Source organism: Nomascus leucogenys, chromosome 5 (genome assembly GCF_006542625.1).
Source record: "Nomascus leucogenys isolate Asia chromosome 5, Asia_NLE_v1, whole genome shotgun sequence".
Lineage (NCBI taxonomy): Eukaryota > Metazoa > Chordata > Mammalia > Primates > Hylobatidae > Nomascus > Nomascus leucogenys.
Window position 1 is genome coordinate 56253051 of NC_044385.1, and position 25346 is coordinate 56278396.

The window sequence follows — 25346 nt, forward strand, 5'->3', positions numbered from 1 at the left end:
GAGCTGAGTGAGCACGTCAGGGGTCTGAGGCTGGGGAACTCCCTGTCACTGTTAGTTTAGGGCCAAAGTTGAGCACTTGGGAGACCTGAGAGCTGGGGAGGCAGTGGAGATTGGATCTGGTCACTTTCTCCATCCATCCAGTGTGGGGACGACCTTCGCCAGGACATGCTAACGCTGCAGATGATTCGCATCATGAGCAAGATCTGGGTCCAGGAGGGGCTGGACATGCGCATGGTCATCTTCCGCTGCTTCTCCACTGGCCGGGGCAGAGGTCAGTTGGGAGTAGGGGTGAGGGTGGAGGCGGGGACCCCTTTACTTATTGTCCTCCTGCCCATTGCCAACACAAACTGTGTCCTCCTCCAGGAAAGTGAAAAGGGCAAGATTATTTCATGAGAAGCTGTGGGATAGCCTGAAAAGGGAGGCATGGGAGTATAAAGTAAAACAGACTTGGTGCCGTGACAGCCAAGCATATTGTGTAGACTTTGAATCCTGATGAAAACAAACCAATTGTAAGGAAATATTTTTTGGGCCAGGTATGGTAGCTCATGCCTGTAATCCCAGCACTTTGGGAAGCTGAGATGGGAGAATTGCTTGAGCTCAGGAATGTTTGAGACCAACCTAGATAGCTCATCTCTAATAAAAATTATAAAAAATTAGCCGGGCCTAATGGCATGTGCCTGCAGTCCCAACTCCTCGGGAGGCTGAGGCAGATGGATCGCTTGAGTCCAGGAATTCGAGGCTGCAGTAAGCCATGATGGTGCCACTGTACTTCAGACTAGATGACAGAGTGAGACCCTGTGTGAAAAAATATATAGAGAGAGAGAGAGAAGGAGAGAGACAGTTGGGGGAAATTTGAATATAGATTGAGTTAGATTAAAGAGTGATTGTTAATTTTTTGGATGTGACAATGGCTGGTGTCTTTGTTAATTACACTTGAAATATTTATGAGTGAAATAAAGTATCTGGGATTTGGTTTAAAATACTCCAACCAAGGTAGCAGGGAGTGGAGAAATAGGGTTGTGTGATTAGCAAACGATTAGCAAAATGTTGATAATTTTTGAAGCTGGGTGATAGTTACATGTGAATTCATGATACCATTCTTTTTATTCTGATATATGTTTTCAAATTCCCATAGTAAAAGCTAAAAACAAAGGGAGCAGCAGCTATGAACTGGAGAGACCAAAAAGTCACACTATGGAATAGGAAATGTGGGAATGACCTTCCTTTCTATGGTTATTCTTTTCCTATTATTATCAGACTTAGTCCAAATGCCTTACAGCTTAATTTATAGGGAAGCATGAGCGCAGTCCTTGTAGTCCTCTCTCTGCAGTGCCCTTCATTCTGGTCTGGAACGTGACCCCCATTTCTCCCCTCACAGGGATGGTGGAGATGATCCCTAATGCTGAGACCCTGCGTAAGATCCAGGTGGAGCATGGGGTGACCGGCTCGTTTAAGGACCGGCCCCTGGCAGACTGGCTGCAGAAACACAACCCTGGGGAGGACGAGTATGAGAAGGTAGGGTTGTGGGTGAGGAGTGTGTCTGGTGTGTGTGTGCCTGATGCCGGCACACAGCTCTTTAACCACAAGACCCGCATTTGCTCAGAGAAGACAGCTCAGCTTTGTTGGTAGAAGGACCTACCCTTTCTTGGTTGACTGGTGCCTCCAAATATCTAGGGGTGACTCACTCAAATGCCTCTTGTAAGCTGGTTGAGAAAATCCCCTGATACTGGACTGAGAAACTTTCACTGAGTTCTCCTAGCAGATTAAGTCTTGGAGGAGGCGCCAGCTTTTGAGAGCCTATCTGTATCCCTCCCAGTTGTGGATCCTGTTCAAGTTCCCTTTTGTTCTCGGAGGGTTCGGTGGTACTTTCTAGAAGAAGAGTTGGTTGGAAGAGACTTTAGAGATCATTTTATGCCAGCCCCTTCTTTTCATAGCTGTGAATTAAGATTCACTCATTCATTCCTAGTTATGGAGCTGATGTGTGGCAAGGCTGTAACTCAAAGCTAGGATTGAGGTTAGATATGAGACAGAGACGAGTGAAAACAGGGCTGGCTGGTTCCTGATGAAAGAAGGTTAGATTAGAAGTGGAGCTTTCCTGGGTGGTAGGGCCTTGGTAGCCTGCTAGGGTCCATGGCCTGTTCCCAGCCTCACAACTCTAGTCTCTCGGTTAATTAGGTTGAGGGAAGAAGGGACACTGGGAAGGAACAAATCACAATAACCAAACTCACAAGGGACTGGCTATAGGCCAGAATGCTAATTCATATAATTTTAACTTCAAGGGACCCAAATACTGATTTATATTGATCAATGTACTTTATCCTGGAGGGAAAACCAGCATGGGCAGCCAAGGTGTAATCAGAACATTGTTTAGTGAATGTGTAATTAGATGATCTTAAATGGCTTTCAGTGTTTGTGTTCCCCAGGGCTTAATTCCTGGCCTGCTGGGCCCTCTTTGCACTCTTCTTGCGCCAGCTCATCCTCTTATTACTTCAGCTACCACCTATATCTTGATGACCTCCGAAGCCATTCCTCTAGCCCTCTTCACTTCCTCCAGGTGGTTCTATAGCCACTTTCTTGCTGGACTTTTCCACCTATGTTTCACCCACGTCTCAAACTCTGCGTAGGCAAAACTGAGCCTGCTGTCTCTCCTTTGCCTCTTGAAACCTGCTTTTTGTGTTTGCTATTAGTCAATGGTGTGACTCTCTCTGTGCATTTACCCAAGCCAAAGCCACAGTCTTCCTGATGCTTCCCTCTATCTCACTTCTGTACCAAGCTCTGTTTATTCTTCTTTCCAGCTATCTCTCAAATCTGTCCTCTTCTTCCTATTTTGTTACCATTGATTTTGTTCAGCTCTTTGCTGTCGGTCCCCCGAACCACTGGAATGCCTCTCTTCCATCTAGAGCCAGCCTCTGCTTGATTTCAGAGGTGGTTTTTTTTGTTTGTTTTTTTTTTGAGACAGAGTTTTGCTCTTGTTGCCCAGGTTGGAGTGCAATGGCACAATCTTGGCTCGCTGCAACCTCCACCTCCTGGATTCAAGCGATTCTCCTGCCTCAGCCTCCCAAGTAGCTGGAATTATAGGCGTGCACCACCATGCCCAGCTAATTTTCGTATTTTTAGTAGAGAAGGGGTTTCACCGTGTTGGCCAGGCTGGTCGTGAACTCCTGACCTCAGGTGATCCACCCACCTCAGCCTCCCAAAGTGCTGGGATTACAGGCATGAGCCACAGTGCCCAGCTGTTTTTTTTTTTTTTAAGTGCAGATAAGTCTTCAAAGCCTCCGTGTGTCTTAACAGATAGCATTGCACACAGAGCCTTTTTATAATCCAGCCCTGCTGACTCCTGTAAGCCCATCCACTGCAACCTACCATCTTATGCTAACCTATGCTCCAGCTAGGCTACTAGCTGGATCATGCGGTGGGGCAGGGGGGGCTACTAATTTCATTTCTGCAGTACTGTAGGCAATAATATTTCCTTTACCTGGAAAGTCATTTCTTCCCTTCTCATTCCTCGAAACTCTGCTGCTCTATGCTATACATTTCAAGGCCCTCTACCCTTGGAGAAGAGTAATGATTTTTTTCCTTTCTACTACCAACCTCCCATATACTTACTCTTTATACTAATATGCATTTTTCAGGTATTAAACACCCATATGCAGAGGCACTGTACTAGGTGCTGGAGTTTTGATTACTCCCTGCCAATGTAATCGTCATATATGTGTAAATGTATGGAAATAATACTAAATAATAATAAATGTACAGACGAATGTACAAGAATATTATAAAAATAAATGTACAGAAGAATGTACGAGAATACACACAGAGAGAAACTAACTCTGCATGTTCATGTTTAATCTCAGTCTTTCAAAGATAGCTTCTCTGCCCTTCTAGCCTTTCTGCAAGAATAATGCTGGTAGTTTCTTTTTTCTCGAGGCAGGGTCTCACGCTGTCACCCAGGCTGGAATACAGTGGCACAATCACTGCAACCTCCACCTCCTGGGTGCATGTGATTCTCCTGCCTCAGCCTCCCGAGTAGCTGGGACTACAGGCGTGTGCCACCATGCCCAGCTAATTTTTCTATTTTTTGTGGAGATGGGGTTTTGCCATGTTGCCCAGGCTGGTCTTGAACCCCTGGGTTCAAGAGATTCACCCACCTCAGCCTAACAAAGTGCTGGGATTACAGGCATCAGCCACCACTCCCAGCAATGCTGGTAGTTTCATTTGATGACTTCCAGAAGAAAGAAACTAGAGGTATTTTCTCTTGGCCACCTACTCAGCAAGAGAGTATCCCACACCCTCACGTGAAACCCCTGAAATCAGGAGGCAGAGCGCCCCTTATAGAGTGAGACTTCTTGCCAGTAAGCGGCTAACACCCTGCATAACTTAGGGAGGTGAAAAGAGTTTAGTCATTTACCCACAGGCACACAGCTATTTTCTCAGCCAAAATAGGATTCATTTAAGGTAGAAAGAGCATCTGTGACAGGGAGAGGATTTGATAGAGATCCAGGTCAAGACTGGGAGTTACGTGTTATGCTCCTTATTAAGTGCTTTTATTCATTTATTTTACTTTCTTAGAAATAGTCTTTTTCTTCCAGAAGATGAATGCTGTGATTTCTTTACAACCTTTCCATTCTTAGTTTCTGGTGGATCCATCATCAGGTTGTAATTCGACAAGTAGCTGGATGGGTGCATTCTGTGTGGAGCTAGTTTTGCAATAGGCCTTGTGAAACAGGCGAGAAGCTGTTAGGAGAACAGATCTCTAAACCCCATGGGACTGAAAGGACAAAGTCAGCACTGTATGAATGGAGGTGACAGTGCATCTGTAGGGGTTCGGAGGAGGAGAAGTCAGTATGAGCTGGGAAGGTCTGGAAAGATATGAGACTTAAGGTCATTGAAGGATGATGGGTGGAAATTTATGGAAGGAGGCAAGGAGGGCAGGCATTCCATATCTAGCAAGCTTTCCCTCATTCCTAATTTCATATTCCTACCTGTCTATGACGATCATTGGTCTCTGCTGATGTCTTTCCTGAGTTCTTAGGAATTCTACAAACCTCACGAAGAGGATTTTGAAGGCAGGAGTGGTCTATTTCCTCATTCCATGTAGTTTTTCTTTCTGGAAAGACAGATAAGGGGATGGATGTTGACCAGACAAAATAAGATGGAGTCAACCCCTCACCACTCCTCTCCTGCTTTAAACTCAGAAATATCTCTAACATATTTTACCAACTAGAGATGTCTCATATTCAAGTGTAAAACACTCTCTAGACGTGTTAAGCTGCCTCAGCTCTTCTTTGGAGTGCAGTGACTTTAATTAGATTAGCATTTAGCTGTTACCAAGAACTCTGGAAATGGGAATTTTATTTGGGGCAGGAAGAAGGATGACAGAATTCTGAGCAGGGTCAGGAAGAGATTCTTAAGTTGGCTGCCTCAGTGGCTGTACTTAAGATCATCATGGCCAGTTGGGGAAGTTGTAAATGACAGTCTTCCCATCTCTTAAGGTCCCCTCAGCCTGGGCTGATCAAGACTGGGCTCTTGGATCGGTCCACTGTCTTTCCAACCAATCTCCCTAGGAGAAAGAAAAGAGAAGATGGTATTCAGATGAAGTGGTGAAGATAAACATACATATAAACCTCCATCTTCTCCATAAGACATGGGAGATGTTTCTGTGTATAAGTGTGTAAGTACATGATGAAGGATGAACAGGCAGATGTGAGACACTGTTGGGGTTCACAGAAGAGAGAGAGGCCAGGGCTGGCTGAGTTCTGTCTGGCTGTGGCCCCTGGAGTCCTTCCAAGCCAGCTTTATGTCCTCTCCTCCCATCTGCCTTGACCCCTCCCAGGCTGTGGAGAACTTTATCTACTCCTGCGCTGGCTGCTGCGTGGCCACGTACGTCTTGGGCATCTGTGACCGACATAACGACAACATCATGCTGAAGACCACTGGTCACATGTTCCACATTGATTTTGGCCGCTTCCTGGGCCATGCCCAGATGTTTGGCAACATCAAGCGGTAAGTGATCTCCTGAAGCCAGGTTGTGAGTGAAGGGCAAGGAGGTGAGCAACAGTGGTTCAGAGCTGGGACACAAGCCCATGATGGAAGCAGCTGGGCCTCAGATCATGGTCCCGGGGCTGAGCAGCATTGGAGGAGAGAAGACTGATAAAGAGGTCAAGTCCTTGCAGGGCCTTGCAGAAGAATGTGGGAACCAGCTGTTCTTCCCTACCAAGGACTGTACAAAGGGAAATGAACCAAACTGTAGCAAAAAGGAATGCAATCAGATATCCAGAAAAAAATATTGCCAGCTCACAGATAAGGAACCAATGAAGGATACAGAGATCTTTTAAGATTAAGGTAGGAAAGGAACAAAGAAAAAAGTTAGAGCCCCATCTATCCAGTGTGTCCACGTGATGAGGGATGAGGGAAACTGACCCCTGATGCAGCCCATATGGTGGGCTTCCTCCTCCATGTTGACCTTCTACCTGTATGTTCCCCTTGGCTCAGGGACCGTGCCCCCTTTGTCTTCACCTCGGACATGGCGTATGTCATCAACGGGGGTGACAAGCCTTCCAGCCGCTTCCATGATTTTGTTGACCTTTGCTGCCAAGCCTACAACCTCATTCGCAAGCACACCCACCTCTTCCTCAACCTTCTGGGCCTGGTGAGGAGCTCCATCCCTTTCCGAATACCTTCTTCTTCTTATCTGGCACCATCTTTAAGACTTCCCTGTCTTGCTGCAGAGGATTTCTAGAGATTTACCTCTCTGAGCCCCAACTGAATACCTGCCTGCCCTAGATAAAGGCAGGGACCCAGACTACCTGAGGAACAGTGATGTCCGTGTAGGTGCCTGACTCCCTGCTCCAGCCCGTCAGTTCCTGTGGCCCTCCAGCCACTGCCCACAGCATCTGTCTACCTCCCTCTAGAAGGGTTAGGGAGCCTAGCTGTAGAAAACCTTGCCTAAAGGTGGAGAAGCAGCAAGAATTCTCTGTTGTTACAGGCACCCTCTCTTCTTCTTTCTGCTCCTTTTAGATGTTGTCCTGTGGGATCCCTGAGCTCTCAGACCTGGAGGACCTCAAGTATGTGTACGATGCCCTGAGGCCTCAGGACACAGAGGCCAATGCCACTACCTACTTCACTAGGTAACATGATTCCTTGAGTGAATCAGCAATGCCCACCCTGATTAATTCCTAGCCTGCAGGAGGAGGACTGGGGAAAGGTGAAAGGCTTAGCTCAGATGCTAGAGCCTAGAACTGACCACGTGGATATATTGTCCCAACTTTGCCCGTGATTTAGGTAAATAATTTTGCTTCTCTCATCCTTGGTTTCCCATCTGTGTTTTGGTGCTAACCTTTGCACACAAGGGTATTGCCATCACTCTTATCTACATTCTCACTAGGTCCCAGTCAAATACTTTGTCTATGGGGCAATGTATAATGTGGCTTTTGTAATAATTTTTAACTTTCTTGGTCAGATCCTTCCCCCTTGCCAAAACGTGGAGTTCCATGATTCAGTCTCCTCATATTTGACAATGTTTTTAGGCACACTGTGTGTGAAAGCAAGGATGTGTTTATCTATGAATGCCTACAAAATGTGGTCCGTGTAGATAATGTTCTCCACTCTTTTTGGAACTCAGAGAATTAAACTTTCTCTATTAGGTCTCCTAACACAGGACCTCTCCCTCTGAATTGAAATCTCTAGATTAAACAATGCTTGGTGAGGTTCTATTGTAATGAACCTTGAAATTTTTTGACCACGATATTTAGACATTTACACAGAGAGAGTGAGTTCCTAGTTCCTTTCTACCTTGGTTTGATGGTCTTTGGCTCAGGTGGGCAGCCAGGGGAGGAGATAAGACCCTAGGGTTCACGTGAGCAAATTGCATGAGATAATTGTGTGCCAGTCGTTTGCTTTATGAGGATATGACACAGGAAAATGGTTTGATCTGAGCTGATTGTTAGTCTCAGGAGTAAGAAATATTCCTTGGAACAACCCTGTCGAGGCAGCAGGAATTTGGGTTCATGGTTATATCCTCTTTTCTTGTCCTCCTGCCAGGTTGATTGAGTCCAGCCTGGGCAGTGTAGCCACAAAGCTCAATTTTTTCATCCATAATCTGGCTCAGATGAAGTTCACGGGCTCAGATGACCGGCTGACCCTCTCCTTTGCCTCCCGAACACACACCCTCAAGAGCTCTGGCCGAATCAGTGATGTTTTCCTCTGCCGCCATGAGAAGATCTTCCACCCCAACAAAGGCTATGTGAGTGTTTTCTCCAATCTGACCCCCTTTCTTGCTCTCTGCTGACCCTGGCTTACTGGGGTCCTGACTTTTTTCACACTTGCACAGTGGGCACAGGAGTTGACCGAGCATCCTGTGCTGGGAGCAGTCCTGGACCACTTCCCTCTCCTTTGCTCACGTGACCTGCCTAGAATTGGGGAGCTGAATTGGATGGTTATTTCCTCTGAGTCAAGGATCCCGGCAACATATGTGGGAAGTCTGCTTTTAGATTCCTGTGTATGTGCTATCATCTGTCTCCACTGGAGAGACTCTTGCTCTCTTCCTTCTGGAAATGTGTCCCTCCCCTCAGCACATGCATACACTTCCGGACCTTTCCTACAGCCTTCGCTGGGTGCAGAGGGCTCGGCAGGTACACCCTAAGATGTGGACCTTTGCAGATATATGTGGTAAAGGTGATGCGAGAGAACACTCACGAGGCCACCTATATCCAGCGGACGTTTGAGGAGTTCCAGGAATTACACAATAAGTTGCGGCTGCTCTTCCCTTCTTCCCACTTGCCCAGGTAGCTGCCCCCTTTACTATCTGCACAGAGGGATGTGGGGGAGGGGGAAAGGATACGGGATGGGAGGTGGGCAGGACTGCAGGGGCAGAAAATACCGTTTTGGACTAAACATCTGCCTGCTTTGCTTGGCCTGGTATGGAGTTTGATGATAAGTGCTCCCCCTGCTGGCCGAGCTCTCCTTGCACGCAAGAGCTCTCACTCCGGGCCCACTGGACAGAAAGGAAGGCGTGGTTGAATCTGATGTTTCAAAATTTCTAATTTTTTAAAGAGTTACACCATTTTTCAAATGGATAAGCAAAATGTCATATGTACATACAGTGGGATATTATTTAGCATTTAAAATGGAGGGAAATTTCGACACGGGTAACAACGTGGATGGACCTTGAGGACATTCTGCTAAGTGAAATAAGCCAGTGACAAAAAGACAAAAACGGCGTGATTCCACTTATCTGAGTTACCTGGAGCAGTCAGATTCCTAGAGGCAGAAAGTAGAAAGCTAGTTGCCCAGGTCTGAGGGGAGGGAGGTTTGGTTGTTTAATGGGTACAGAGCTTCAGTTTTGCAAGATGAAAAGAGCTATGAAGTTGGATAGTGGCGATGGTTGCACGACAATGTGAATATGGTTAATTCCACAGAACTGTACACTTAAAAATGGTTAAGATGGCAAATTTTATGTTACACGTATTTTACTGCAATTTTTTTAAAAACTACTTTTCAGGCCGGGCGCAGTGGCTCACGCCTGTAATCCCAGCACTTTGGGAGGCCGAGGTGGGCAGATTGCCTGAGGTCAGGAGTTCGAGAGCAGCCTGGCCAACATGGCGAAACCCATCTCTACTAAAAATACAAAAATTAGTGTGTTGGCATGCTTTTATAATCCCAGCTACTCAGGAGGCTGAGGCAGGAGAATCGCTTGAACCCGGGAGGCAGAGGTTGCAGTGAGCTGAGATCACGTGACTGCACTCCAGCCTGGGCGACAAAGCGAGACTCAGTCTCAAAACAAACAAACAACTTTTTAAATGAATTTTTTGGCTGGGTGCAGTGGCTCGTGCTTGTAATCTCAGCACTTTGGCAGGCTGAGGCAGGCAGATCACGAGCTAAGGAGTTTGAGACCAGCCTGGCCAACGTGGTGAAACCCACCTCTACTAAAAATACAAAAATTAGCTGGGCGCGGTGGTACATGCCTGTAATCCCAGCTACTGGGGAGGCTGAGGCAGGAGAATCGCTTGAACCCAGGTGGTGGAGGTTGCAGTGAGCCGAGATTGTGCCACTGTACTCCAGCCTGGGTGACAGAGCAAGACTCCATCTCAAAAAAAAAAAAAAAAAAAAAGGATTTTTACATTGATGGGAGAAACTGAGGGCTCCCGAGCCATTTCTGGGGAGCCACAGGACTCTGGCCCGCTGTTTGGTTTTCTTGTCTGGGGCCCTTGGAAATGTAGGCGTGAGATGCTGAGCAGGTGTCAGACCTGGGCACAGATGCGCAGCACAGGAGGAATTGGGAGGGTCCCCAGAAATGGAGGCTGCTGGGAAATGGGTGCTAGGGGACTGGAAATGCAAATGAAATGTGAAAAAAGCCCATTGTGTCCATTTTCTTTCCCCATCTTCACCTCCTGCATCCCCACTGCCTATGTTGCCACGCCAGCTTCCCTAGTCGCTTCGTGATCGGCCGCTCCCGGGGAGAGGCGGTGGCCGAGAGGCGGAGGGAGGAGCTAAACGGTTACATCTGGCACTTGATCCACGCACCCCCCGAGGTGGCCGAGGTGGGTGGGCTTGCCTCTCCTCCAGGCTGTCCAGGCTGGTGGGGGTGGTTGGGGAGGCAGGGGTGGAAGCATCCGGGGGCACTAGGAGTCAGCAACAGGACTTGGCACTTCGGGGTCTGTGGGCTGAATGACCAATGCTCCAGTCTGCAGAAGACAGGAGGAGGGTGGGTCCAGCCTCACAGGGTTATACACAGAAATGCAATTAAACAGAAACATGAATGCATCCAGGCACATGGTCTGAGAATGATGAGAATGAGCAGAGCCTCAGAAAGGGAGGCTCCTCTTTGAGGAAAAAATTTTTTGAGCAGGTTGAGTATGTATTATCAACCTAGATTTTTTTTTAAACAGATAGTATTATAATGGCCCTAACAAAGTCATGAGGAATCCTATTACTAAATACTTTAACAAATCATCTGCCCCTATTGTCCATGTTCCCTTCCTATTTGTCCATATGCAAGCATGATTTTTACAGTTTTATAGTGGTCATAGCTTAAGTATAACTCTAGGTTCTGAGCTTTTTTCCCTTAGCGTTTATAGTATGCATATGCTATAACTTTAAATATCTGTTCCTCCAGACACCAACTTGCAGTACCATAATCTTAACCATTTTATTTTTGAAAGATATTTAGAGTATGTGTTTTTTTTTCCATTAATGTTCAAGTGAGTATTTTCACACAGTTGTTTGTTTGTTTGTTTGTTTGTTTTTTGAGACAGGATCTTGCCCTGTCATTCAGTCTGGAGTGCAGTGGCACAATCACAGCTCACTGCAGCCTCGACCTCCCAGGCTCAAGCGATCCTCCCGCCTCAACCTCCTGAGTAGCTGGGACTGTAGGCATGGGCCACCACACCCAGCTAGTTTTTGTATTTTTATTTGTAAAGACAGGGTTTCACTATGTCACCAGGCTGGTCTCAGACTCCTGAGCTCAAGCGATCCTCTGGCCTCAGCCTCCCAAAGTGCTGGAATTACAGGCATGAACCACTGCACTCGGCCTGTTTTTTCTTTTTAAACTTTTTAGTGTTAAAACTTTGAAACATGCAGAAAAGTAGAGAAACAATATAATTAGCACCTATATATCCATCACCTAAACACTTAACGTTTTGCTATATTTGCTTCTTCTATTTTTTATGAAGTATTTAAAAATAAATAACAGGCCAGGTGCAGTGGCTCATGCCTGTAATCTTAGCACTTTGGGAGGCCGAGGTAGGTGGATCACCTGAGGTTAGGAATTTGAGACCAGCCTGGCCAACATGTCTCTACTAAAAATACAAAACTTAGCAGGGCATGGTGGCGCATGCCTGTAATCTCATCTACTTGGGAGGCTGAGGTTGCAGTGAGCTGAGATTGACCCACCGCACTCTAGCCTGGGTGTCAGAGCGAGACTCCATCTCAAACAAATAAAAAAAGTAAATTACAGATATCATAATACTGTACCCCCTAAATACTCACTATGCATCTCTAAACAATAAAGCCTTGTTTTTAATGTAACTACAGTATTATTATATTATTCAGTACATAGTCCATATTCAAAATTTCCCTATCATCCCCCAAATTCCTTTTACTGTTGGCTTGTTAGAGCTATAATCCACATAAGAACTGCATGTTGTTGGTTGTTATGTTTCCTCAGTCTTTTTAAATCTGGAACAGTCCCCTTCCTTTTTGTATTGGGCCATTGTCTTATTGAAGAATGGCCCTGTTTCTGATTCTGTTCCAGTGTGATTTGGTGTACACCTTCTTCCACCCACTGCCCCGGGATGAGAAGGCTATGGGCACCAGCCCAGCTCCTAAGTCCTCAGGTACAGTATCTTCTCTGAGACCTTCCTGCCAACTCCTCTGAACTACCCCAAGGGTAACTGCTTCTGCCCCAACCTCTTCTCAGTTCTCTCTCCTTGACTTGCCTCCTGTTCCTTTTCTTACTCTCCAGGGAATCTAGTTTCCCACCCAGGCTGTGGGGTCCATAGCTCCTTACCTGGGTTCCCCACAGGGTGGATATTCAGTTGATTATATCCTCAGACCCATCCCAACCCAGTTAACTCTAACCACATTCAGACTACACTTATGTAGATGCCTCATGAGTATCAGAAACCTGACGTGGAGAGGCTGGGGCAAGGGGGTTCAGAAAGAAAACAGAAACACCTGCCTGGCCTCTTGACCCTTCTTGGTTTCATTTGTCCCTACAGATGGCACATGGGCCCGGCCCGTCGGAAAGGTGGGAGGGGAGGTGAAGCTGTCCATCTCCTACAAAAACAATAAACTCTTCATCATGGTGATGCATATTCGGGGCTTGGTAAGTGCCTGCACAGCCCTGACTTTTTTCTTTTTTAATCTTTCTTGAGCTACTTTTTTGGGCAGACCTTCTCTGCCCTGTGTCATACGGGTAATCACCACAGTCTACTGAGCATCCACCATGGACCTATAACCATAGCAAGCCTATGGTATGACTAGGCAATACATGATACAGCTTTTTTTAGCTGTGGTCTTTGACAAGTAACCTAATCATTCTGAGCCTCATTAGAATGAGGAAAATGTTAAGCACCTACCTCATAGAGTCATTATGGGGATTAAATGAGATAATGCTTGTGGAATACTTAACACTATGCCTGGTTTTATTAGATAATGATTATTATAGTAATTATAAGGGAGAGGCCCAAGGGGCTCATTACCTGGCTATAATGATTCAGCAGCCACGTGACATCCTTTGAACATGATCAAGGCAGTATATAATTACTAAATTTTTGGTATGAGTTCTAAGAACATTGTGACTAGAAGAGGAAGGGAACTTTTTTTTTTCTTGAAGTAGAGTTTTGCTCTGTCACCCAGGCTGGAGTGCAGTGGCGCAATCTTGGCTTATTGCAGCCTCCGCCTCCTGGGTTCAAGCGATTTTCCTGCCTCAGCCTGAGTAGCTGGGACTACAGGCACATGCCACCACACCTGGCTAATTTTTATATTTTTTAAAATTAGAGACCGGGTTTCACCATGTTGGCTAGACTGGTCTCGAATGCCTGACTTAAGGTGCTCCACCCACCTCAGCCTCCCAAAGTGCTGGGATTATAGGTGTGAGCCACCACGCCCAGCCAGGAAGGGAACTTGAATACTTGCATTGTGCTGCATCCTATGTTAGGCATTTTGTGTAGGTTGGGGCAGTGGGATATGGCAGGAGGAGCATGAACATTCATCCATTTATTCTTCATTCATTCAATAAATGTTTGAGTGCCTGCTATATACTGATACATTAGCTCTGGGTATGGGGGAAAACAAAACAAAATCCCTGCCCTCAGGGGGCTTACATTCTAGTTGGAAACGGCAGACAGGCAGATAAGTAAAATACATGGCATAGAAGATGGTAGTAAGAGCTATGGCAAGAAATAAAGCAGAGAAGGAATGCTAGGATGGAATGAAGGGAGTGGACTTTGCAAAGAGTGGTCAGGGAAGGCCTCATTGTTGAGGAGGTGTCTTAGCAAGATGGAGAAGGTGAGGGAGGGAGCCATGTTTATGCATCTGAGGGCAGACTTTCCCAGGCAAAGGGAGCAGTTAGATCTGACAGCCCAGAGCCAGGAGCCTGCCAGGGGTGCATCAGAAACAGCAAGGGGCCAGCGGCTGAAGCCAATGGAGCAAAGTCAAGAGGAGTGGATGATGAGGTTGGAGAGGGTATGATGGACCAGCACCTCACCCCGATAGTAAGAACCATGGCCTTTTCCCTGAATGAGATGGGTTTTGAGCAGAGACATGACATGATCTGACTTAGGTTTTAAAAGGATCAGGCTGGGTGAATCATTAGTTGGCTGCCCTTGAGCAAGCAACTCAATCTCTGTGACTCATGTCTCTACCTCTTAGGGGTTAAGTGGACCAAATGACAAAATAGACAAGGATAGTAGATATGGCAGGAAGATACCTGGGAACATGATGGTTCACTCAAAACAGAGCACATTATGGGATGTCCTGAGGATTTGGATAAAAAGTATAGACTTGATATCATAGGCAAACCAATTGATGTTTTAATAGGACACGATGTTATCATGGTAGATATTTTTATCACAATAGAGTGAGCTTGGAAGCAGACAAATAAATTAGTTGTGCATTGCAAGATGCCACATGGCAGATGAGAGTCTGGATCAGAGTGTGATCACAGGAATGGTGATGAAGAGACAGATGTTAAAAATCTTAACATTTTTTGGTTCTCATTCTATTGTAGCAACTGCTCCAGGATGGAAATGACCCTGACCCCTATGTGAAAATTTACCTCCTTCCTGACCCTCAGAAAACCACTAAGAGGAAAACCAAAGTGGCCCGGAAAACCTGCAATCCTACCTACAATGAGATGGTGGGTGGGGAAAATGGTGGGGTAGGGCAGGGGTTGGCAACCTGCACCTGTTCTCCTAGATAAAGTCGTATTGAAGAACATATTAAGATGTTGTATTAAGAACATGGCTGTACTTGCTGATTTAGGTGTTGCCTGTGGCTGCTTTCATGTTGCAATGGCAGGATTGAGTAGTTGTCACATAGACCATATCGCTTATCAAGCCTAAAAATATTTACTGTCTGTCCCTTTACATAAAAAGTTTGCCAGCCCTTTTGGGCTGGGATTTCATGGCTGGGGTCTGGCCCTATCCTGTGGGAAGGAGGAGCCTGCCAGTCCTGTGCTGAAAATAAGCAGTGGCCCCAATACAAAGCCCTCACCTGCTTGAACTCTGAGCAAAGAACAGAGTTCATTAATGCATCCCTTGGAGTCTGTGTACCTTGTGTACCTTCGGTATTACCTGGGACTCTGCAGGGTCAATGCTAGCCTCAGCTGGATCAACCCTCAACAGACTTTACCATCTCCCTCTCTCGGGTTCCCTCTGGATTCTTCTTGTTCCTTCTCTCACCACTTCCCTCACCCATCTCTATGTTTGCAGTTGGTGTATGATGGGATCCCCAAGGGAGACCTGCAGCAGCGGGAGCTTCAGCTGAGTGTGCTGAGTGAGCAGGGATTCTGGGAGAATGTCCTCCTTGGTGAGGTGAACATCCGCCTGCGAGAGCTGGACCTGGCTCAGGAGAAGACTGGCTGGTTCGCACTGGGATCTCGAAGTCATGGCACCTTATGAGCCCAGCAGAGCCACCACCCAGCATCCCAGGCTGCTGGCGGGAGCTGGGGGAGAGGACTCTCCCATGAGACTCTTCCTCGTGAAGGGCCAGGGCCCTAGGCAGGTCTCCAGCTCGGTCCAGGTGATTCTGGCCTCTGTGGTAGGAGGCAGGGAGAGTAAGACATGCTCTGCTGTCTCTTCCTCTGGAGACTGAACGTGGGTTGGTTGTGATGAGCAGCCCCTTGGAGGCTGTGAGGTTGTCGCAAAGTTTTAAGTTTACCTTGTGTCAAGGGAGCAATGCTTGGTTTGGGGAGTGTGTGGGGTGGGCTGTATGAAGTAGCATTTTGGGGGTGGGTGGGTGGATATCTTAATTTTTATTTTTAAAAAATGAAATAGTGATGTTGTCCTAACTGGGACAGGAAGCCTTGCGAGAAGGGACATACCTATGCCCCAGAAGGCAAGAGAGGAAGACTATTTGGACTTTTTGTATGATTAAGGTTCTTATTGGACTTTTCCCTAGGTTTTTTTTGTTGTTGTTGTTGTTGTTTTGTTTTCTAGCTATAGGAACTATTTGGGGAGGGGCCCAGTGGGTCCTAGGCCAGAGCCCTCTCTAAGGACAGGTTGGGGAGGGTTGGGGAGGGCTGCCTGTGTTGGACTGAGGCTTGCGCCACTGGGCCTTTCTGATTTTGCCTCCAAAGGAGAGCGCTGTGATACCTACATGTGTAAGGAAGGGCCTTCCGTATTGGGGTTCTGCTAAGGACCCGTATTCAGGGACCCATGCTCTTTTGGGGGGACTTTTCCTCTTGTCTTCCCTACTTTATTAGGACTTGCCCTGAATACCATTTTCTACCCCTTGCCTCCATTCTCCTGGCCCTTCTGGGGGTCAGCTGGTCTCTACGAATATGCTGGGGGTGCTTCCCCATAGGTCTCTCCCTTCATTTCTCTCTGGTGGGACAAAATACTGACTCAGTCCTTAGATGTAGTTTCACCCAAGAGCATCGTGGCCCATCTAGGCTGCAGATGCCACTGACTGCTTGCTAGGTAGCCTCTGGAAAGCATTCCCCATCCATCGCTCCCCACTTCTTTCTGCTGTGCTGCTTCCCTCCCAAACTCCATTTCTGTCACCGTTTTTATAAGACTTTTCCTCATTCTGTGGGGCCATAAACCTATTTAGTCTGGAGCCAAAGGGATGCCCTATCTGAAGGAAAGGGGCATGGGGTGGGGGATTCCATCAAAACTGTTGTTTTTTGCCCCATGATTTTTCTTTGGTCAGTAGGAGGCTGGATTGGAGTTGTGATTATTCCCCTGGAGCTAAGCTCAGGAGCCCAAAGGGAGAGACTGAGACTGAGTCTCTTATCTCTTCATATTCTTTATTCCCTACCAGATGGATTTTTTTTTTTTTTTTTGGAGACGGAGTCTCGCCCTGTCACCAGGCTGGAGTGTAGTGGCATGATCTCAACTCACTGCAACCTCTGCCTCCCAGGTTCAAGCGATTCTCCTACCTCAGCCTCCCGAGTAGCTGGGATTACAGGCATGTGCCACCATGCCCAGCTAATTTTTGTATTTTTAGTAGAGACGGGGTTTCACCATGTTGGCCAGGATGGTCTCTATCTCTTGACCTCGTGATCTGCCTGCCTCGGCCTCCCAGAGTGCTGGGATTACAGGATTACATGGAGCCACCATGCCCGGCCAGCCCCAGATGAATTTTACATTTGCTCTTTTGTGTTTCACTCCAAAGGGTTGTCTTCCTTGCCAAAAGGAGGGAGGGACTTTGAATTTGATATTAACTTTTAAAGCCAGAATTGGCTGGATGTTTCCCATGATTGGGAAAAGAGTGAAATGAGGACATTCTGTAAACTGTCCCTCCCTAATTCCAAGGATCAGAAACTCCCCGTTTTGCTGACTCATTCCATAACTGGAGAAAGAAGCTCCATTGACCGAAGCCACAGGGCAGCATGGAAGTTTAAATTTTCTCTAAAATTCAAATGCCAAGGATAAAGCTGGCTGCTTCCAGGAGGGGGAAGGGGAGTGGGGAGTGGGGAGTGGGTGGTGAAACTTTTCCAGATGAACGGACCATAAATGTGTTACTGGCTTTGTGCCTGTAGCTCATTTTATTATGACCTGTATGCTCCTGATTTAAAGAGATCTGTGTACTGTTTACTTCCCACTTCCCAGAATCCCTTGTATCTCCTTTCTTGGGAATTGTATTTTCTAATAAATGACATTTGAGAAAAAAAATGAAACTATAATTTTATTTATTTTTTTGACACAGGCTCTCTCTTGGTCGCCCAGGCTTGGAGTGCAGTGGTGAGATCTAGGCTTACTGCAACCTCCACCTCCCGGACTCCATCCATCCTCCCACCTCAGCCTTCCCAGTAGCTGGGACCACAGGTGCACACCACCATGTCTGGCTAATTTTTTTTATTCTTTGTAGAGACAGGGTTTTGCCATGTTTCCCAGGCTGGTCTTGAACTCCTGGGCTCAAGTGATCTACCTGCCTCAGTCTCCCATAATTTTTAAAAGTAATTTTTAGTAGAGACAAGGTCTTGCTACGTTGCGCAGGCTGGTCTTGAACTCCTGAGTCCAAGCAACCCTCTCACCTTGTCCTCTCAAAGTGTTGAGATTACAGGTGTGAGCCACTGCACCCAGCTGAAACTATCATTTTAAAGATTGGTTGATATTTGGCTGGGCACAGTGGCTCATCCCTGTAATCTCAGCACTTGGGGAGGCCAAGGTGGGTGAATCACCTGAGGTCAGGAGTTTGAGACTAGCCTGACCAACATAGTGAAACCCCGTCTTTACCGAAAATACAAAAATTAGCCAGGCGTGGTGGCACGTGCCTGTAACCTCAGCTACTCAGGAGGCTGAGGCAGGAGAATCGCTTGAACCTGGGAGGTGGAGGTTGCAGCGAGCCGAGATTGTGCCATTGCACTCCAACCTGGGCAACAAGAGTGAAACTCCATCTCAAAAAAAAAAAAAAAAAAAGATTGGTTGATGTTCAAATGTTTACATTGAAACATCTGAACATCTGATGTATGAGATGAAAATAATAATGGTTTTTTATACCACCAAATGGTAACTTTTATATGTACTAGTGCACTGCACTGACCAGTTTTACATTTGTTAGCTAAATCTAGCCTCACAACAACTTGATCAGGTGTGTACCATTATCCATTTTACAGATGAAGAAACTGAAGCTCAGAGGGATGAAGTAACCTGCCTAAGGGCACACAGCCAATAAGTCTTGGAGTTTGAACCCAGGTTTGTTGCACTCCAAACCTTGTGCAACCCCTCCTAGGCAATGTTTAATACAATCCCTTAAATTGGTCTAATTGGTATTTCGGGTGCTTTTTATACATGATATCATCTTCCATTACAACTGCCCTGGACAGTAAGTATGGCTCATTCATGAATTCTGCAACAAACATTCACAGTTCTTACTAGTGCTACCTAATGGTATGCCTCCATTCATTAAAAAAATACATTGTATTGAATGCCTCCTGGGCCCTGTACTCTAGGTAGGGGATTGGGGCTTACCAAGGTAAATTAAGACAGTTCTCTGCATTTAAGACGTTTACTACCAGGGCTGGGCACAGTGGCTCACACCTGTAATCCCAGCACTTTGGGAGGCCGAGGCGGGCAAATCACGAGGTCAGGAGATTGAGACCATCCTGGCTAACACAGTGAAACCCCATCTCTACTAAACGTACAAAAAATTAGCTGGGTGTGGTGGTGGGCGCCTGTAATCCCACCTACTTGGGAGGCGGAGGCAGGAGAATCGGTTGAACCCAGGAGGCGGAGGTTGCAGTGAGCCGAGATTGCGCCATTGCACTCCATCCTGGGCAAAAAGAGTGAAACTGTCTTTAAAAAAAAAAAAAAAGAAGTTTACTACCAAGTAATATTTAACCAACTCCATTTTATAGGAGAAAAAACTGAAACTTGAGATGCCTCACAACTATGAAGCCACTACAGCATAACCATAGCCCAGAAGTGAATCCCCCAAGTGCAGGATGGAAGTGAAGTGACCCTTGTTCAAGCATTGTACCCAGAAGTCTTCAAAACTCTCCAGTGGGGAGTCATGTTTCATACTGGGGAATTCTGTGGGGGCTTCCAGGGGATTTTTCAGTAGTAAACAGTGGGAAGTGTTACCTGCTTTATTTCTAGGTGGTCTTGAGGTGTCACTGCAGTTCTGGGCAAGTCCCTATGGACTTTTTAAAGGTTAGTACTTGAATCGGCCAAGAGTCTTAGTGAAGGAAATTTCGTGGCCAAATGAGGTAGAAATCTGAACCCTCCTGAGGGAGGGGGAATGAGAGAGAGGGGGAATGAGAGGGGGAATGCGAAAGAGGGGGAATGTGAGAGAGGGGGAATGAGAGAGGGGGAATGAGAGAGGGGGAATGAGAGGGGGAATGAGAGGGGGAATGAGAGGGGGAATGAGGGGGGATGAGAGGGGGAATGAGGGGGAATGAGAGAGGGGGAATGAGAGAGAGAGAGGGGGAATGGGGGAATGAGAGGGGGAATGAGAGAGGGGGGAATGAGAGAGGGGGAATGAGAGGGGGAATGAGGGGGAATGAGAGGGGGAATGAGGGGGAATGAGAGAGAGGGAATGAGAGGGGGAATGCGAGAGAGGGGGAATGCGAGAGGGGGAATGAGAGAGGTGGGGAATGAGAGGGGAATGGGGGGAATGAGAGGGGGAATGAGAGAGGTGGGAATGAGGGGAGAAAGAGGGGGAATGGGGGGGGAATGAGAGAGAGGGGGAATGAGAGAGAGGGGGAATGAGAAAGGTGGGGAATGAGAGAGGTGGGGAATGAGAGAGAGGGGTTGCCCAAGGAGAAAAGAAACAAAAGCAGCCCAGGGGGCCCAGATTTCTGAGTTCAAAGAGAGGTGACAAAAATGAAGAAGTCCAGCTTGCCGAGATTTGGGGAGCAAAGATTAGACTGGATTTGAAAGGTGAAAAAATGAGGCAGCATTTTAAATTGGGAGGGAATTTTCTGGTGGCTGGGACTTGTCTAAAGTGTCTGATCAACAAGCAACACTAATGACTTACTCTGGGTGAGGCGAGGTGTCCGGTACTGTGGCTACTCAGATAACAAAGTTGTGGATCCTGTCTTCAAGGAACTCAGTCTTTCAAGGGAGGCAGGCATGGAAATAAATACAGTGCAGTGTGATACGGACAAGGTGGCATAAGAAGGGGTGGGGCAGGCAGAGTGGGCTTCAGAGAGGATATCTGATCTGAGTGTTAATCAGAGCTTCAGGTTTTATTCTTAGGGTGATGGGGTTTTCAGAAAGGGAACTGCAGAGGCCGGGCACGGTGGCCCACGGCTGTAATCTCGGCACTTTGGGAGGCCAAGGCGGGTGGATAATCTGAGGTCAGGAGTTCGAGACCAGCCTGGCCAACATGGTGAAACCCCATCTCTACTAAAAATACAAAAATTAGCCAGGTGTGGTGGTGAACGCCTGTAATCCCAGCTACTCAGGAAGCTGAGGCAGGAGAATCACTTGAACCCAGGAAGTGGAGGTTGCAGTAAGTTAAGATCACACCACTGCACTCTAGCCTGGGCAACAGAGAGACTCTTATCGCAAAAAAAGAAAAAAAAAAAAAAGAAACGGTAATATCTAATTTATGTTTTAAGAGATCATTCTTCTGGCTGCTGTTCGAAGCAAGAATGGAAGCAGAAGAGGAGGCTATTGTAATCCAGGAGGGAAATGATGGTGGCTTGGAGATGGTGAAAGTGGTCAAATTCTGGATATATTTTGAAGGTAGAGCTGACAGGACTTGCTGATGGACTGCATATGGAATTGAGGGAAAGGGGAGCTAAGGATGACTCCTCAATGTGGTGCCTCAGAATGTAGGCAAAGAGTCCTCTGGAGGAATTACTGGGAGTGGGGAGGGAGGTTCAGTAGAGCTGAATCAAGACTTCTGATTTTGATAAGTTTGAGATGTGTGATAGAAATCTAAGTGGAGAAATAATAGAATGGAATCTGAAGCCCAAGGGAAGTCAGTCTGGAAGTTTAGATATGGAAGTCATCAGCACTCAGGTGGCGTTTAATTCCATGGAATGAGATGAGATCACCCAGGTTAGAGAGGCCTGTGGGTGGATTGAGGCCAACATTTAGAGGAGGAGGAGGAGCAGATCAATGGTGTCCTGGCAACCTAAAGAAAAGTATGATCAGTTTCCTGGGGCTGCCATAACAAAGTGTCACAAACTGAGAGGCTTAAACAGCAATGTATTTCTGGAGGTTGGAAGTCCAAAATCAAGGTGTCCGCAAGGTTGATTCCTTGTGAGGACTGTGAGAGAGTCTGTTCCATGTTTCTCTCCTGGCTTCTGGAGGTTTGCTGGCAATCTGGCATTTCTTGGCTTATATATGCATCAACCCAATCTCTGCCTTCACATTGCCGTGGCATTCTCTCCATGTACATGCACATGTCTGTGTCCAAATCTCCTCTTTTTATAAGGACGTTGTCATCTTGGATTAGAGCCCACCATAATGACCTCATCTTAACTTGATCATCTGCAAAGAACCTATTTCCAAATAAGATCACATTCACAGGTACTAAGGGGACTTTAGTACTTTATCTTTAGGACTTTATCTTTTGGGGGACACAATTCAACCCCTAACAGTCAAGAGGAGTGAACATAGCAAAATGTTCTTGGTGACCTTGATAAGAGCTGCCTGAATGAGTGGTGGGGGTGAAAGCCACATTGGTGTAGGCTGGGGAGAGTATAGGTGAAGAGAAAGTGGAGACCATAAGCACTAACAACTCTTGAGAGGTTTCACTCTGGTGGTGCAGCTTGGAGGGGTGTGTATCTAGGGAAGGTTTTTTTTTTATTATTTATGTTTTTTTGAGACAGAGTCTCGCTCTGTCACCCAGGCTGCAGGGGGGTGGTGTGTTCTTGGCTCACTGCAGCCTCAACCTCATTGGCTCAAGCAGTCCTCCCACCTCAACCTCCCGAGTAGCTGGGACTACAGGTGTGAGCCACCACGCCCAGAGAACTTTTTAAATTTTTGTAGAGACAAGGTCTTGCTATGTCGTCCAGGCTGGTCTTGAACACTTGGGCTCAAGCCTTGGCTCAAGCCCCCTGCCTTGGCCCCGCAAAGTGTAGGGATTACAGGCGTAAGCCACCATGCTGGGTGGTCTTTTTATTTTTAATATAGGTGATATTAAGTTATGTAAATGTGAATGATCTATTAGTGAGAGAAACATGTATGTTACTAGGGAGAAGGGATAAGAGAGGTCAGAATTCCTTAAGTGAAAATGGAGGGATGGCATCCAGGAGGTTTCTTGGGTTGCGGCGGGATTGAAGGCAGATTATGTGGGTCCAGATGCCGGTGGATTTGTTCAGGGAAAGATGAGGTGATTTATGTCCAGTTGTATCTGTTTTTTCTTGAAATATGAGTGTGATCATAAACTGAGAATGTGTGTTTATGGGAAATGCTGGAAATTTGAAGAAAGAAGTATTGTGAGACAGTCTCAGAGTGTAGGAGAAGCAAAGCTTCTAGGGAACTGTGGTGGGAGTGCCTGGCGTCGATGAGATTTGTGATCACAAGTATGAAGTGAGTCACTCAGCATGCCTGAGCAATCTTAAGCAATGATTAGCTGCAAGGGTGCAGGCGCAGAATGAGTGAGTAGTTGGGTTTAACTAGGGTTGGAGTTTTGCCAGGGAGTAGAAGGGCAAGGGGGTAGTTTTAATACTGGATCATGGAAATTCATGCTGAGTAAGGAGGGAAATGAAGAGTGTGATGGATCACAAAAAGTGGTAAGAGCAATGGTTTGTGGTCTCTGGGGGGTTGACCGGCAGCTGAATAGGGATATCAGGGCAGTGTGGATTGGTAGGAGGCGGCAACCAGAGTGGGAGATACTGGGATGTCAGATTTTGGAGCTGGTGGTGACTCTGAAAAAATCAAGAGCCATATACCCTTTACCTCAGGCTGGCAAAGTCTTTTAAAATAAACAGAATTAACTGAGGTTTTAATTTTCTCCAGCCAAAGTGCCAGTCAGCTTGCCAATGGAAGGACTTTTTGTCTTCACCAGCTTGCACACAGCCTTGGCAACATGTTATCTCTGTGTACAGATCTGGCCTCCCTCTGCCCTCTAGCAGGCTTGGGAAGGCTGAGTCACACTTTTCCAGCTGAGACGAACAAGGCAAAGTCACATATTCTCAGAGGCAGCTCTCAAATATTTTAATTTTTTAAACTTTTTTTTTCATAAACTTTTGTAGACTGTTGCTCAGGTTCTTTCTTTCTTTTCCCTCCCTTCCTTCCTTCTCTCTCCCCTCCCCCCAGCACTCCCTTCCCCCTCCTCTTCCTCCACTTCCCTCCCCTCCCCTTCCCTCCCCTCCCTCCCTCCTTCTGTTCTTCCTTTTCTTCTTTCCTTTCTTCCTTCCTTTTCCCTCCCTCCCTCCCTTTCTCCTTCCTTCCTTTTTCCTTCTTTTTTTCTTCCTCTTTCTTTCCCTCTCTCCTCCCTCCCTTCTTCCTTTCCTTCTTCCTTTCCTTTCTTTCCCTCCCTCTCTCCCTTCTTTCCTTCCTTCCCTTCCCTCCCTTCCTTCCATTCTTCCTTCCTTTTTCCTTTCCTTCTTCCTTTTCTTTCCTTTCTTCTCTTTCTTTCCTTCCTTCCTTCCCTCTCTCCCTCTTTCTTTTCTTTCCTTCCATCCCTTTTTCTTTCAAGACAGGGTCTCACTCTGTCACCCAGACTGGAGTGTGGTGGCATGTTCTCAGCTCACTGCAGCCTCAACTTCCTGGGCTCTAGTGATCCTCCCACCTCAACCTCCTGAGTGGCTGGGAACACAGGTGCACACCACCACACCTGGTGAATTTTTTGTAGAGACCGGGTTTTGCCATATGTTGCTCAGGCTGGTCTTGAACTCTTGGGCTCAAGCAATTGACCTACCTCCCAAGTGCTAGGATTACAGGCGTGAGCCACCGTGCCTAGCCCAAATACTTTATGATTGCATTTTCCCTCTCTAGAACTTCTAACATAAGGAAGAATAAAAATTATATATCCAATGACTACATAGGGAAGGGGAGTTCCATTCAAGAAAGTTTTAAGAAATTGTTTTCAGGGGTATGTGGTGTCAGTCAGTGACAAAGTTGACAGTGGAATGCAAGAGGCTTGGTCTTAAGGAAAACGACATTATTTTAAAGTATTATTACTCTTCCGTTCATTCAACAAACATTTATTGGATGCCTATTATGTACCAGTCAACATACTACCTCAGTGGTTCTTAAACTTTTTGGTCTCAGGAAAAAGTTTATACTCTTAAAAATTATTGAGGGCCCCAGCCAGGTGTGCTGGCTCATGTCTGTAATCCCTGCACTTTGGGAGGCTGAGGCAGGCAAATTGCTTGAGCTCAGGAGTTTGAGACCAGCCTGGGCCACATAGCAAAACCTCATCTCTACTAAAAAGAAAAAAAATCCCAACTTGGCCAACCTGGTGAAACCGTCTCTATTAAAAAAATAGAAAAATTGGCCGCGCATGGTGGTGGGTGCCTGTAATCCCAGCTACTTGGGAGGCAGAGGCAGGAGAATCACTTTAACCTAGGAGGTGGAGGTTGCAGTGAGCTGAGAATGCACCACTGCACTTCAGCATAGGCAACAGAGCAAGACTCCATCTCAAAAATATAATAATAATAAAAAAAAACAGGTGTGGTGGTACACACCTGCCATGCCAACAACTTGGGAGGCTGAGGTGGGAGGATTGCTTGAGCCTGGGAGATCAAGGGTGCAGTGAGCCGTGACTGCACCACTGCG

General features: G+C 46.6%; 1 protein-coding gene across 4 annotated transcripts in view; it reads left to right on the forward strand.

Annotated features, from left to right (window-relative positions):
* PIK3C2B (phosphatidylinositol-4-phosphate 3-kinase catalytic subunit type 2 beta) overlaps window positions 1–17837 on the forward strand; it is a 75076-nt gene extending 57239 nt beyond the window's left edge. For 2 of the 4 annotated variants that reach the window (XM_030813155.1, XM_030813156.1), the window contains 12 exons: window positions 142–271; window positions 1379–1515; window positions 5834–6003; window positions 6493–6649; window positions 7018–7127; window positions 8041–8242; window positions 8659–8783; window positions 10421–10538; window positions 12251–12332; window positions 12717–12823; window positions 14729–14857; window positions 15432–17837. In XM_030813155.1, coding sequence (XP_030669015.1) covers window positions 142–271; window positions 1379–1515; window positions 5834–6003; window positions 6493–6649; window positions 7018–7127; window positions 8041–8242; window positions 8659–8783; window positions 10421–10538; window positions 12251–12332; window positions 12717–12823; window positions 14729–14857; window positions 15432–15620 — 1656 coding nt within the window. In that variant the 3' untranslated portion in view covers window positions 15621–17837. The other 2 variants (XR_004030127.1, XM_030813157.1) reach the window with 2 other exon arrangements.
* The last annotated feature ends 7509 nt before the right edge of the window (window positions 17838–25346 follow it).